Genomic DNA, 15,365 nt, shown 5'->3' with positions numbered 1-15,365 from the left:
ACCAACAATAACATATAACAACATGTACACTCAGAGTGAGGAGCTGTATGATATTATAATAATATTAATAATGTAATGGTAAACACTGACAGGACATCTGCATGATGAATACTTTTACTTTTGATAGTTAAACTACATACAGCTGATAGTTTTACTTGAGTTAAGTTTTGAATGCAGGACTTTTACTTGTAGTAGAGTATTTTCAGATTGTGGTATTAATAATTTTACTGCCATGAAAGAACACTGACTACATGAATACTGAATACTTCTCCCACCACTGCCTACATCAGGTACAGGGGTGTATTTTGAGCCTGGTACTTGAGAGGTCCATGCAGACCTGGGACTCTCCTCAGATTCGTTCTGGAAAGAGGTTTGACCTCTTATGACCCGGAAGTGGATGCCAGACCCGAGCTGTTCCATCGGCGGAGTAAAGATGGCTGACCAAGGCGCCGCAGATCCTGGTAATAACAACAATAATAAACCTGAGGAATCGGAGGGAACTATTATAAAGGTCACAGTAAAAACCCCGAAAGACAAAGAAGAAATCGCCATCGCAGAAGATGCCTCTGTCACTCAGGTTTGTTGATTTGGCAGGAGGGGAGCTGGCTGGTGCGGTTCAACGCCGTGCTCTAACGTCATGCCCCTGTCCACAACTTCAGCTAGCAGGCTAGTTAGCCGTGTTAGCATTTGTCGTCACTCTTACCGGCTAACTGATAGTGTGTGGGATTAAAGAGGTCGTGTGTAATAAAAGTATTGCTGCTTGGGTCAACAGCTGTTCGCTATTATTAACGTTGTTGACACCTAGAAGAGAGATATTACCATGTTATTACTTGTAATGGCTAACCGGCTAGCCAGCTAACGGTAGCAGTTAGCTAGTTAGCTAACTCAGGTTGCGAGCTGAGCCAGCGTTAGCTAAGTATGAAGCCAAACAAGTGTCAGCTGACGGGCTGCGCTCTAGCTGGTCCTATTGTAACAACCAATAACGGCCTGGTAGAGCCATGGACGTGGTTTTGGGTGGTAGATCTGCCGAATCGCGTTTAATTCCCGATTCAGCTCAGCAGCTTTCAAACATGCTAAAGCTTGCTATCTCTCTAGAACATTCTCACTGCTGCCACTGAGTCATTCAGCTTTCTGGGGAATATACTGTATCCTCACAAGTATTGTTGGCTTGGCTACGTGTTCCGAGAACATGTGAAACTACAATGCAAACCATGTAGCCAGAAGTAAATCGTAGTTTCTTTAGCTATGTTTTCCGTCTAGTCAAGCTCTTATCATTACTGTGTGATCTTAAAGAGGCCATTTTTGTCAGGATGGATGTGTCTGATAGTTATATATTCATGCTCAAACACTGGACTCACACATCTTTGCCTTCCAAGTATCTGTTGTCGTCCATGTCTTCATTTTACTTTATATGTCATATATGTAAAGGTTTATGTTGTAGTGTGAACTTGTTAAAGCTGACAATTAATTTGATTAACAGCTTTTATTGTTCTCTATTTTGTATTTTGACCCCCATCAGCTACTAAATAGCTGCTAGTCTGCCAGTGTGTGCAACCATGTATAGTGCGCTATATATGGTAAGCACTATAATAAAACTAAACCAATAAGTACAATTACGCAATTTCATTAGGACAAGAAAGGCAGAACAAAAATACAGGCACCAGGAAATAAGTGAATTGATCGTGCACATAAATAGGGAAGTCAATAAAAGCAGTAAATACAGAAACAAACAGCTAAAAAGAAAGATGCTCATTAAAACATGCACGATGGGGATCACCCGTGGTGCTCTGCCTCCTCTGTTTCAGTCATCCAAATGTATATCAATAAATGTTAAAACGTTACCAATTGGCCACATCTGCACCAGGAGTAGCAAATTGCAGTGCAGCTTTACGGTAAGATACCACTTATTTACAGTGAAAATGAAAGAGGTAACAACAGAGCAGCTCCCTAAAGGATGAGACAATTTTCTGCCCTTATTATTCTTCACATGGTAGTCGAAGAGTAATGGTGATTTGGCAGATTTGGAGTGTTAATGTGATAAGTACAGAGAACTTTCTTGGAAATTAGATTTTAGGGCCTGAAGATTGCAACAGGACAGAAACGCATTCGAGCAGCACTCACGTCTCATTTCTGTCAAGCCTCCTTTCCCTCTCATTGTCCCATTTCCTATCTCATCTCTCTTTATTTCTTGCTGTCTTTTAGTTTAAAGAAGAGATCTCAAGGCGGTTCAAAGCCAAACAGGACCAGTTGGTTCTGATTTTTGCAGGGAAGATCTTGAAGGATGGTGACAGCCTCAGCCAGCACGGCATCAAGGATGGGCTGACAGTTCACCTAGTCATAAAGACAGCACACAAGTAAGGCTGCACTATTTCACAAAGCATGTTGATTTTGGTGCGGACCTGTAAGAAGGAGTAATTCACCTTGTATTACAAACTTTGTGTGGAACTAAGTTAACTAATTTGTTTTTTCTATTTCTATTTAACTGCACTGAGTGTCCAGACACACTTATTCTTCATCTATCATATAAATCCTTGTAATTGTCCCTGTAGGGCAGGAGATGGTGGTAGCACCTCTGCCTCTAGTTCATCCTCCACTCAAGCAGGCAATACCTCCACCTCTAGTCCGGGTACCAACCCCTCCTCCACAGCAGGCTCTACTGGCACTGCCCCACCACCCACACAGACGCCCAACATACTGAGTGAGTCCATCCACATATAACAATGCACACTCAGACACCCTTTATTAGTTCAGCACCATAAAAATGATGTGTGTAACTATCACCCAACCATCTGTTCCCCCTCAGCTGGCTTTGGCGACCTGGCCGGTCTGGCTGGACTGGGCATGGGCTCAGCTAACTTCATGGAACTGCAGCAGCAGATGCAGAGGCAGCTCATGTCCAACCCAGAGATGCTTTCTCAGATCATGGAGAACCCGCTGGTGCAGAACATGATGTCCAATCCAGACCTAATGAGACAAATGATCATGGCCAACCCTCAGATGCAACAGCTGATGGAACGCAACCCTGAGATCTCCCACATGCTCAACAACCCTGAGCTCATGAGACAGGTAAAGGAAGCGGAGAGGGACTGAGAGGCACTTACTTAGGTAGTTATCACAGGCATAGTTATAAGAGGTTCCTGCTGCTCTTTGGTCTGTTTATTCAGGATTTGACAAGCTCTTTTAAACGTATACTGATATGCCTCCTCTCCCCTTTTATCTCATCTCCCAGACCATGGAGCTGGCCAGGAACCCTGCCATGATGCAGGAAATGATGCGGAACCAGGACCGGGCGTTGAGCAACTTGGAGAGCATCCCTGGTGGTTACAATGCCTTGCGGAGGATGTACACAGACATCCAGGAACCCATGTTCAGCGCTGCCAGAGAACAGGTATCTGCTTGTTTTTCCCTCTGATAACCCAAGTTAGGGGTTGTTTTTACACATTTCATAACCTTTGCCTTGGTTTTATGTGAGAATGTTATGTGGCTAAATATATTCTGATTCTTTTTGTATTTTCAATTGTGTTTAATCTGTTTTCCCTGTAGTTTGGTAGCAACCCATTCTCAGCTCTAGGTGGGACCTCTGAGTCCGGTGCACAGCCATCACGAACAGAGAACAGAGAGCCCCTGCCCAATCCATGGGGGCCACCAAATTCTTCTAACCCCTCTGAGAGTGGAGGAGCCACCACAGGAAGCACTAGCACCCCTGGGGGCACCAACCCCAGTGTGTCCAACCCCCTTGGCATTAATCCTGGCAGTCTGGGCAATGGTAAGACAGAGCAGGCTATGATTCTCAATACACCTAAATGCTAAGTAATTTATTTACATGCCAGTGTTTTCCATACACTGAATAATATCCGGTGGCCCGCCACAATATCAGCATAGACAGCCACAGATTGATTTTAAATTTTTTTACTACTTAAAATGGATACAATCTCATCTCATTGTAAAGCTGCACACAGTGCATTAATTCGCTCAGCCCCTACTTACCCCACTCTCACTCATACAAACAGATTGACAATGGACCCATGCGTGAATAGCCCCTCCTCCATGCTCCTGCGGCATAATCACAATACAGTTTACTTTCTTATATTCAGAAAGTATCAAATTGTCCCCACCCAGGTTTTGACTGTTATTGTGCTCCAATTGACAGTAATTTCATACTCGTTTAATGAGAATGGACTAACGGTCCAAATCTGGGTTCAGTGGAGAGAGAATCGCAGCTTGTACAGGTTTTGGCAAGACCGGATAGCCTACTATTTTTGTCAACACTGCAAAGATTACATAACCAGTGACCTTATTTTTGTAATATTTAAAAGCTGAACAGCAAAGTGATGCTGGTTTGAGTGAGGTCTACTCTCTACTGTTGGAGGTAAACAGCTGGCATCCAGCTGTCTCTGAAACTCTCGCAAGAAATAAGCTGTCTCTGCAAAACTAGCATGCGGTCGAACTACCACCCATAATATTATATGTCAAATATAAATTATGAACAACATGCAATATTTTACCAAATAATCTCACACGAAAAGAGTCTCATTCTGTGGGAAACTCTGCACACCTGTATACACATATATGTGAATAAAGTCTGTGTTGCAGGGATGTTCAACAGCCCGGGCATGCAGAGTCTACTGCAGCAGATCTCAGAAAACCCTCAGTTGATGCAGAACATGCTGTCTGCTCCCTACATGCGCAGCATGATGCAGTCACTGGCTCAAAACCCAGAGTTGGCCTCCCAGGTATGAAACAGGAAGACGTGCACACACACCCTCCATACAGAAAATACCCACAGATGTAGTCAGATTGCAGTGCAAATCCTGGTTATTTAGAATAAAAGCGTGGCTTAGAACTAGAACTTTGTTATTTGCATTGTGTACCGCATATGGAATCGATTGATTATAATGAAGTCTGCAGTTTGTAATGAATAGTTAATAGAAGGATCTAGCCAGGCCTGTTGCGAATTAAGCCAATAAGCTATTTAGTGCATACTTAACAGAGGGGATTGTCTGTTAAGCTCACTTGCATTTGCAGCAAATTATAAGAAATAATAAACACAGCTCTGACTTTTTCTATTTTATTAAACCATGCAGACTGTACAGCGAACCAGAATAACCTTACAGAGGACGATTTGTTTGTAACCTTTGCTAAGGTGTTTGAAGCAGATATGACTTTAATATCACCTCTACAGAGTAGGCAGCACAGCCAGATGTGGAATAACATGTTAGTTTGACTCTTTCTTTGTCTGCACCAGGTTTTGATGAATAACCCCCTGTTCGCTGGAAACCCACAGCTGCAGGAACAGTTCAGATCCCAGTTGCCCATCTTTCTGCAGCAGGTACCGCACACATTTAGTCCAATAACTTGGTCGTGGATTTTTAGTTTTTTTTTTTCCTCAATAAGACTCAAAGACTGTCCTAGTGTTGTAACAAAGAATGATACTGAATTGCCAAAAGGGGGCAATATAGCCTAACAAGCCTTGATTCAAGTGTTGTGAAATGTAGCACAGATATTAATCTGAACATGCTGAACATTTGTAATTCTCATGGACATCTGCCATACATTTTTGAATAGAAGCTTAGATTAATTTGATAATCGTAAATCAAAATTTCCGACATTTGGCAAGTGCAAGGTTCAGGTGTGCTTTTTTTTTTTCTTTATTTTGTGGAGATGTTATGGTACTGTAAATGGGCTGCTAATCGGTTGATTGATTAATCCACTACTTCTGTGTGGTTACAGATGCAGAACCCAGAAGCGCTGTCAGTGATGACCAATCCTCGGGCAATGCAAGCTCTAATGCAGATCCAACAGGGTCTCCAGACACTGCAGACAGAAGCACCAGGCCTCATGCCCAGGTATGCTCTCACAGTCAGATATTAACATACTGCATTTTTTGTAGATATTATTTTTTTCAAATCTTTTTTCTTTTTGGTCTAGTTTGATGTCAGGTGGAGTTCCTGGCATGCCCACAGGTGGAGTTCCTGGCATGCCCACAGGTGGAGTTCCTGGCATGCCCACAGGTGGAGTTCCTGGCATACCCACAGGTGGAGTTCCTGGCATGCCCACAGGAGGGGGCATGCCAGCGGAGAACCCGGCCTCCTCACCCAGCAGTGCAGGAACAAACACTGCCCAGCAGCAGCTGATGCAACAGATGCTCCAGATGTTTGCTGGAGGAGGTGGAGGAGGAAGTGCAACGGTACACACATAAACACATGCACCAATTTTACATCCCTCACACCTGTAGGATGTTTTTTTTTAAGTATCATTAATATCCCCCCTGTAGACCCAGACCCCAGAGGTGCGGTTCCAGTCCCAGCTGGACCAGCTGAGCGCCATGGGCTTCATCAACCGCGAGGCCAACCTGCAGGCCCTCATCGCTACTGGAGGAGACATCAATGCCGCTATCGAGAGACTGCTGGGCTCACAGCCCTCGTAAAGACATACAGTACATACTGACACACAGACACGTGCACACATACATACCTGACTCATAAACACACCCAGCATCTACAGAGAACCAAGAGAAATTTAAGTGTATTGTCCCAAACTTTGCAGAAGAAACTTGGGCAGGATCTGTAAGACCCTCATTCTACATCTGTTCTCAGATCATTCCCTAGTCCCCATCCTTTCTCTTTTTTGGCATCATCCAACCAGATCTCTTTCTCAGAGTGCTGCTGTTGAGCCGGACTGAGCCACTCTCACCTTGAGGGGTGTACTGGTGCAGAGAAAAGGAGTGAAAACCTCTCCTGAAAAGGGATTCCCGAACCATTTCTTCATTCATTGTTTCCTTCACATAAAACTGGAGTCGAGTGTTGCAGACAAGCATTTAAATAATACAGATTAACCATGTGATGTGATTGGTTGTTGGCTTTGTTTCTTACTTGGCCATTGTGAGGCAGTTTGTTAGCATTTAATGAGCAAATCAATAAAGGAATTTTTTTTTCTGGTATACAGACAGTAATCCTGAACAAGAACAGGAAGATATCTTGTCCATACAGACGTTCCACCTCATTCCTCCCCCTTTCCCCGTTCTCGACATTCTACATAAATAGCTGTTTTTGCCCAACAACTTTCACTATTTATTGCAAGCGCTTGAAAAATGACGCCCTCCACACTTCCCTAAACTTGTATTTTGTCATTCCAGATAAAAGTGCCCACTCACAGGTGCACAGTGTCTTTTCCTTCTGAGGCACCACTGCTGTGCCTTCGTCCTTCCCTGCTCAGTTAGAGCATTGTCGGCAAATTACACCCCCCATTCAGTGGGATAATTAAATCCCCCAATAAATTCAACACAGCATCATCCAGAGCTGTAACCATAATCAAATATCACATTGTAGCGGCTCCGAGGCAGAGGATGCTGCTAAAATGAATATGAATGAAAGAAACAAGCTTTCCTTTCATTTTAATCTGATTCTTCTTTTTATTCTATTTTTCCTTTTTTTTTTTGAGGTGCAGTTAGTACCTAGAGATGACTGATTTGTCTGGCATAAACTAAATGTGGAATCAAGTGAGTAAAAAAAATAAATGAATAATGGAAAGGCTTTACAAACAATTATGGTATGGTGGCACCATACATTTCTTAAATCAAGTTCTAGGTTGTCTTATTTTTTTTTTTTTCCTTTTTGAAAATCTCAGCATTGTAGTTGTGGTAACCTTGGCAACTGCTTCTATAGCTTTGCTTTGTCTGTTGACCTCAGCTGAAAGAAAAATCCATCTCCCAATTGAACATGTTGGAACTAACTTTTAACAGTACTGTACTAAAAAAAATAAAACATGGTCAAAAACAGTCGACGCCCTGTCTCAGTTGATTATAGCCTCATGATGGTGTAGGTGCGATGGTGCAAGAGGACATCTGACAGCTTTCCGTTCATAACATTTTTCTGGCCTTGAATTTAAAGTAATTAAGTTTGTGGTCTGCTTCTATTTGTTCTTTAATATAACATTGTTGAATATTGAATAAATAACCTGTTTTTGGGATCGGTTATATTGAAAGATACAATTGGCACAGTTGGTACAATTGTGGGCAACACTCTATTTTACAGATACCATAATTTATCAATTTCATAGATAGTTTTCAGGAAAGGCAAACTTAGAATTATTCTACCAAATGCGTCTGAATAGTGTCTCTATCTTGGTTATAGTTTGTACCAAATTGTATATTTATTTTTATAGAGAATTATTAGGTGATTATATATGGCCCTGTAGAATACAGCGATACCAAATCCTATATAAAACTAAATTGTTATAAGCTGAGTGAGTCAATATAACCATAATGTTGTATCTTATCCTGGGGAAAAAACTGACATCCTTTAATATTACCATGTGACCTGATATTCTGAATTTGCTGCTTGCAACTGTTTTAAACAAATATGTTTTTGAGCATTGAAGTTATAACATGTACAATCAAAATCAAACAAACATGACTACACCATCCCAAGTCTCCACCCACATCCATGCAGACAAAAGCCAGGTGGCAAAATGGCGACGTGTTCTGTGACACATCCACCTGTTGGGTGAGGTTTATTGTCATACAAATAACCCGAGTCAGACAGTGAAAAAAAGAGCGTAGGAGAGGGTGGAGTCTGTTCTAGTTGACTACCTGCAAGTGGCTCAACCTGTTCCACCTGCTTTCCTCCCCCTCAGCCCTCCCTTGGGTGTCAGCTGATGAGGGATCGGCAGACCACGGGACTCCGACCTGTCCATCTGTCCTCAGTCAGGAGCTACTCCCATCCACAGATAAGGAAGGAAGCGGGCAGGTGCAGCTGAACCTGTTCTCTATCTCTGCTTCATTTTCATCTCTCTCTCTCTCTCTCTCTCTCTCTCTCTCTCTCTCTCTCTCTCTCTCTCTCCACAGTGGAGGGAGAGACAGAGGAGAGAGGCTGTATTTGTTTTTCCTTCTGCCTGTTTTTTGCCCTCCTCTTCTTTGGGAGCTAATATTGAAAGTGGCTTCAGGATATTTATTTTATCAAAGAGGAACCCTTTGCAACTGAATCCAGCATGGGGTCTGATGAGTCATACAATTTTGTCTTCAAAGGTGAGTCACATTTACTTAAGCTGTGATTGTGTAACAAGATTTAAGACATCTATAGTGTGTGCTGCCACTATAGACGTTTATGCTATCAGGTGCAACTCTGGCTGTGGCTTGCTGGAAGTAAAGCAGGAAGTGTTGGCTTTCTGTCCATTTGGCTGTAAACCACCTGACCTTTGACCTGTAAGCGTGATCTTACATTTCCTGCTTCATAGAGCGACTGTTGTGTGATTTGTGTGTCTATTTCCCATAATTAGAATAAGCTACCTACGATTTTTCCATTCCATTCAAGTATAGTCAGACGGGGTAGTTCTGCCACGTTTACATGCTGTCACGGTGTCTGGTGTCTCGTGAGGGTGCCAGAAAGTCTACATGTGTTAGAGGATATCTGATTCATTACAGAAAGTTACAGTTTCGACCAATTAACAGACATATTTTTGGACTCATAAAAGTCATTAAAAATCTCCAGTGTGGTAGTCAGAAAAAGTTTTTGTCATGAATGAATTTTTGTTCTCTTGTCTGTGTCTTCTCAGTGGTTTTGATAGGGGAGTCTGGTGTAGGGAAGAGCAACCTTCTGTCTCGCTTCACAAAGAATGAGTTCAATCATGACACTCGTACCACCATCGGCGTTGAGTTCAGCACGCGGACTGTTCAGCTGAGCAACTTCATCATCAAAGCCCAAATCTGGGACACAGCGGGGCTGGAGCGCTACAGGGCCATCACTTCAGCGTGGGTACACACACACACACACACTCACACACACATACACGCATGAGTAAGTCTCACATCAGTATTGTGCCAGTTTAAGTGAGACTGATTTCATGCATGCAATTAACAGTCACACCTCCTTCACACACATTACACATTTTACAACGCCTCCAGTCTGAGTAGAAGATCCCTCTCGTGTGTGTTTGTCTGTCTCACCTGATGGACTCAGGTATTACAGGGGAGCAGTCGGAGCTCTGCTGGTCTACGACATTAGCAAGCACCTGACCTATGAGAGCGCAGAGAGATGGCTGAAAGAGCTGTACGACCACGCGGACCCTCACATCGTGGTTATGCTGGTGGGAAACAAGAGTGACCTGGAGACGCTCAGGACCGTGCCCACAGAGGAAGCCAGGGACTTTGCAGGTCGGTTAAGTAGTATAGTCTTTGCTTGGAATGTTTTGCAGTCACGATGTCCACCCTTCATGTGACTGCGTTGTTATTAAAGCATATGTACAGTATTGTGAATGCTGCTCCTTGAATATGTGAGTGTTTGTGTGATTGTGACCTTTTCCTTCCAACCCAGAAAAGAGAGGCCTCATGTTCATGGAGACATCAGCGTTGGACTCCACCAATGTCGAAGCGGCTTTCAATGAAGTCCTCACAGGTATGAGAGCTCAGTCGGTTTGTCCAAACACACACACCCCAGTTCATTGGTGCTCTTTGAATTAACCTCCTGACGTGTCTTCATTGTCTCCAGCGATCCATAAGAAGGTGTCCAGCAGAGAGGTGACCCGCGGCTCCATCAGTGCTGTAACGCTGTCCGTACCCATCAGGCCCACCACTGAGGCTCAGGAGGAGGGCAGGAGATGCTGCAACAGCTCCTAGCGGACGGCCCTGTAAACATCGGCTCTGTCCATGTTGAACCGACATCATGTCTGGCTGTCGTTCAAGCTTAAGCACGACATCATTCACACACAGTCTGAAGAGCGAGGTACATACTTGATACTTGAGCAGTCAATGCACAAACCTCCTAAAATATGTACAGTATAGAACAATAGATTAAAAGATGAAAATATTGTGAAAATCTATATTTTATACCATAAATTTCTTGTGGTGGCTAATGGACATTTTTTCCTATAGATGTGCAATTTTCTTTTCCTTTATCTTTTCTCTGTGTTTTTAAAGAGGCATTGCTCTGGGATTCATTTTGGAATAAATTATTTATGTTACTCTGTCTGCATGTAATTACCTCACAAAGACATGAATGTATTATCTTAGATGCCTTATCTAAACTGGATGAGGGAGAGGGCTGACATAAAATAAAGACAATGGTGGAAGAACTTAAAAGTTAAGTAAAAAATACTTAAATCCTTATGTAAACTCCTCTGTTAGCAGTAAAAGTCCTGCAAAATTTTGTTTAAGTTAAAGTGCAGATGTTTTATCATCAAAATATAGTTACATTGTCAAAGTATCAACATCCCCCTTTCTGTGTATCATACTACTATATATATTACAGTGTATTACTGGGATGCTATTACATCTTATGCTTACATTAACATGTGAGCAGCATTTAATGTTGGGGCTTGTCGAGATGAGGCACATTATAACTAATTTCTATGCCCTTGGGTAGTTCTATAAAATGCACAATATCTAATTTGTTAATGATATGGTTTGTGTCTAAAATCTCACCTGCAGCAACTAGAGATGTCAGATAAATATAGTGGAGTAAAAAGCACAGTATTATGTAAACAGTGGTGGTTCTCAGCCTGGGAACCCAAAATGATTACTGATGTAGGAAAATGAAAAGTCTGCTACACAATATTATGTGCAATTTTCTTTTTTCACAGTATAATTTTGTTTCCTAACATGAAACGTTCAAGACGAAAAAACATCCCTCTTTGATCAAACATCCCACATCGTAGACATGGACCCTGCTGGGCGTCACTCGCAGACATTGCTTCATATTAAGTGGTCACACTCAGAAATATTGGGACACCCTGCTTTGCTGTATCATGAAGGTGTTGTATCTCTTCTCTGCCTGTAGATGGCAGTGCTGATGTTGTAATTTGGATTTGCATGCATTTCTAACCCCCCTCTTTTCCTTATTAACTCAAGCACGACTCATGCTATCATCTTGTCCAACTGTTCATATTATTAATGACCATGATATTAAGCCCATGTGGCGTTGCAGTGTTGTCGCCATGGTACCATCCTCTGATGCCCTCTTGAAAAGCTAATCAGCGTGCTCATGAAGTAGGGAATTGAACTTTTCTCACAAATACAAAATTCATTCACAGATTTTATGGTTTTATGTCAGTGTATGTATGTGTGTGTGTGTGTGTGTGTGTGTGTGTGTTCCTATGCAGATGATCTCCAGACTGTGAATGTAATTGGACAGGCTCTTATGGCATGACTTGGAGAACATAAATCTACAGCGGTGGTAGTTAATGACATTCTGGACAGATATCTCTGGCCCACAGATGTGCGTGAGGATCCTTTACTGTGGTGTGTGTGTGTGTGTGTGGTGTCCCCAAGCAAGATTTCTTTGCCGGAGATCATTTTGCTACAATGAAATGACCACAAATGCTTTTATTAAGTTTCTCTTATGAAAATATAATAGGGAAGGCTCTGCACCGGGCAGTAAATGTTTGATTATTTCCTGTGAATAAGGATATTTTTATGGGCTGAGTAAAAGCATCTGGTGTAATAATCCGTGTAGGCTGCACAGGTTGAAAGCCTGGTCATGATATCTGTAAATCTCCCTCTGTCCTGAACATAGAGGGAGGGGTTACGTTTGCAAAAATCACAAAAATCTTTGCTAGGATGAGCACAGCCAGGGCATTCCTCCTGGATCTGTTTCAGGACCACTTTGTGACCTCAACCTGAAGGTAAAGCTCTCGCAGTGGTAGGAAAGATTTGGATTTAGCACATGCATGTGGTTGCTATTACCCACATGCTACTTGACATGTGTAGCCTGTAAAAAGTGTGTCTGAGAGCAGGACTCGTATATGCTAAAGCAATGAGTGGTATGGAACCTCTGACCCCAACATGCAGCTGTTTATTTGCCATTTACGAGACCTCTTCCGCTATCGTTTTGTGGGAAATCTTGTCTTCCAAGAATTTACAGTTGCAGCATCATATATGTATGGCTATTATTGGGACTTTTGTGTTCATATGACCTTTGACCCCATGAAGCATTGATTTTAAAATTCATGCTTATGGAGTCAATCATCTCTGTAGCCTTCTTTGCTGTTTTTCTTCAATCGGAGAAGATTGCTTATTTCACAGTCTTTTTTCCAACTTGTCAGGATTTTTTCCTGTTGTTTATTTATGCTTCCTGTGTTTGTTTGTTTGTCTACATGTGTGTCTACCGGAGACTGACGTAAAACCCAACAAACCTCCACTCCCAGGTTTGGAAGTTTGGAAAGCATCGATTATCTCTTTTATTTATCTGCTTCGCTCACTGTGAATTTAACTCAAGGTCTCTCAGATGCAGAATATTCCCAACACACATTCAAATGGTTAGTTTGTGGTATTTTTTGCACATTATTCATATTTCTGTGAAAAAAAGTGTATCTCCAAAATTTCAACTTTTCATGAGGTAAGGAAAACAGCATTGTCTGCAGCTTTGCAATAATGCATTTTCCAGACAACCCAATTGTTTTTAAGTGGTTTATTTAGCTTCAGGATTAGGAGCATTTTCTCAATCCATAATCCCAACCAAATTTGGAGATACAGGGTATCCATTGTATGTATAACACAGAGTGTGTGACAACCTACAATCCTCCATCATCCTGCATCTGTCACTGGATGTCAGCGGATAACACCAAATTTGAGATTTCCATGTCAGCTGACATCTACACATAAATAGAATCAAAGTCAATGTGCGCTGATTACCATGGTGATGTTGTTATGGCGACCAATCAAAGAGAGAGGTGAGCTGATGGGTGGTTATGTGTTTAGACTCGACTCCCAAAAATGCGCAGGAGAGAGAGAGAGAGAGAGAGAGAGAGAGAGAGAGAGGGAGGGAGACTGAAAACAAGCTGAGAGGTGGATTATTGCCTGGAGACGATTGCAAATGAAAATGTTAAGAGTGTGTTTATCACTTCTGCTTGAAGACTTGAGCAGTTAAGTCGTAGCTCAGCTTATGAGGTAAAAACATGCAAGAAAATTTCCATAACTGTGTGTGTGTAAGTTTGTGTGCCTTCTAGTTTTTCACTGTATCACCTCCCCATACACACTAGTCAATTAACTTCTTTAAGAGCCTCTGATTTCATAAGGGAGCCTGATGTGCCTGGCCATCCGTACTGAAGCCCCAGCTGGGGTCACAAGACTTCTTTCCGGCATGCAATTAAACAGGTTGCCAGTAACAAACAGAGCCGTGAGCCTCAACATTGGTTTACTTAACATAATATATCATACCTCAGTTGCCATGACAGCCGCAGTGTTTGTATGTGAGTCTGTGATGCTAAACGGCTGCAGGTGTACAGTGATGCAGTGAGCTATTATTTGAGTGCTGCTTTCAGCTGAAACATGAGGCCAGAAACGGTGTGAAATAGGACAGTCATTAACATATTATAGCCAGTGTGACAGGTAAGCTATGTGCTGAGTGTACATTTGTGCTTAAGTGATGACATCTGCAGAGCAGGAGGCAGATCGGGTTTTAGTCAGTGAATGGCAGCTTTTTCAGTGGCATTAGCATAATAAAGCTTTTATCCACAGTCACAACACTTGACTTTTGCCTGGTTTCACGCAGCTGCACTGACCACAACTCCACTGACCCACAAATTTCTGACAGCTGCTCCAACATTTTATCCATCAGAACAAAGTTTCTCACCACCACTTCAGTGGGGTTTTCTCACTTTGGCACAACTCTTATGCTTGAGGAATGAAGACACATGGCTATAACTAGAATATATGAAACCCTGATCTTCCAAACGTGTGACTCTGAGAAAAACCACTCAGCTGCTCCGTCCAAGGGAGGGGGAAAAAAGGCACTAATACCACCCAGCCCCTAAAAGTGCTCTGCTCTTTCTCAGAGGAAAACAAAACGTCTGGCAATACGGTAAGTGACAAAAGGGGCGTTAAATTGGGTTTATGAGTCGATATTTCCATATGTGTATTTTTCTCCTTCTCAGCTTTTGTTCCATGTGGCTTGTGGATGGAGGCAGAGTCCAGAAATGAAATGGCTCAGCCAGGAGATATGCCCTGAGCATGGAGATACCGGTGTTATTCCTATAGCTGCACTTCACATACTGTTTTAATCAATTGAACAACCCTGAGTGGGACTGTTTGTATAGCAGGCTTTCACATTATTTCACGTGGAGGTCCTTGTAGTGAGTGCTACACCTTCTAATCAGAAATGTGCCCCCTTTTTATGTGCGCTATTGATTAAAGTACATGTGAACACAGACTGTGTGTGTGTGTGTGGCGCTCGAATTTTTAAGTTGGTGAATTGATAGCCTTCCTGAGCTTAATCTCCCTGGAGTTGTAGATTGTGGGAAAACACATGTTGTTGTCCACTTTCCTGACACAGGGGAGGGGAACATGCTTGGGCTTAAGCACAAAAAAGTTGAGCCAAGGTCACTGCCAAGAGATACTGCACATCTACACAACTCTCTGCAGATGTGTGTAAGTG

General features: G+C 42.4%; 2 protein-coding genes across 2 annotated transcripts; both read left to right on the top strand.

The window, feature by feature from the left end:
- Positions 1–382: 382 nt before the first annotated feature.
- Positions 383–7,777, top strand: LOC139215473 (ubiquilin-4-like). The gene is made up of 11 exons (XM_070846446.1): positions 383–577; positions 2,203–2,354; positions 2,550–2,698; positions 2,804–3,066; positions 3,230–3,388; positions 3,544–3,766; positions 4,594–4,733; positions 5,246–5,329; positions 5,731–5,846; positions 5,929–6,187; positions 6,275–7,777. The coding sequence occupies exons 1-11, from the start codon at positions 383–385 to the stop codon at positions 6,425–6,427; spliced, it is 1,893 nt and encodes a 630-aa protein (XP_070702547.1). The 3' UTR covers positions 6,428–7,777.
- Positions 7,778–8,687: 910 nt separating this feature from the next.
- LOC139215476 (ras-related protein Rab-25-like) lies at positions 8,688–10,956 on the top strand. Its single transcript, XM_070846452.1, has 5 exons — positions 8,688–9,025; positions 9,553–9,748; positions 9,957–10,150; positions 10,311–10,391; positions 10,485–10,956. Exons 1-5 carry the CDS (start codon positions 8,989–8,991, stop codon positions 10,610–10,612), a joined length of 636 nt encoding a protein of 211 aa, XP_070702553.1. The 5' UTR covers positions 8,688–8,988; the 3' UTR covers positions 10,613–10,956.
- Positions 10,957–15,365: the final 4,409 nt, after the last annotated feature.

The sequence above is a fragment of the Pempheris klunzingeri genome, chromosome 16 (assembly GCF_042242105.1).
Source record: "Pempheris klunzingeri isolate RE-2024b chromosome 16, fPemKlu1.hap1, whole genome shotgun sequence".
Classification (NCBI taxonomy): Eukaryota; Metazoa; Chordata; class Actinopteri; order Acropomatiformes; family Pempheridae; genus Pempheris; species Pempheris klunzingeri.
This window is presented reverse-complemented; position numbering and strand designations above follow the sequence as displayed.

What these genes read in the sequence shown, in the direction of transcription:
- LOC139215473 (XM_070846446.1), top strand. Translation starts at nt 383, where the DNA reads ATGACCCGGAAGTGGATGCCAGACCCGAGCTGTTCCATCGGCGGAGTA. An exon ending in ACCCTGAGCTCATGAGACAG is followed by an intron (nt 3,067 to 3,229) that starts GTAAAGGAAGCG and finishes CTCATCTCCCAG; the next exon opens with ACCATGGAGCTGGCCAGGAA. An exon ending in TGCCCATCTTTCTGCAGCAG is followed by an intron (nt 5,330 to 5,730) that starts GTACCGCACACA and finishes GTGTGGTTACAG; the next exon opens with ATGCAGAACCCAGAAGCGCT.
- LOC139215476 (XM_070846452.1), top strand. Translation starts at nt 8,989, where the DNA reads ATGGGGTCTGATGAGTCATACAATTTTGTCTTCAAAG. An exon ending in ATACAATTTTGTCTTCAAAG is followed by an intron (nt 9,026 to 9,552) that starts GTGAGTCACATT and finishes GTGTCTTCTCAG; the next exon opens with TGGTTTTGATAGGGGAGTCT. An exon ending in TTTCAATGAAGTCCTCACAG is followed by an intron (nt 10,392 to 10,484) that starts GTATGAGAGCTC and finishes CATTGTCTCCAG; the next exon opens with CGATCCATAAGAAGGTGTCC.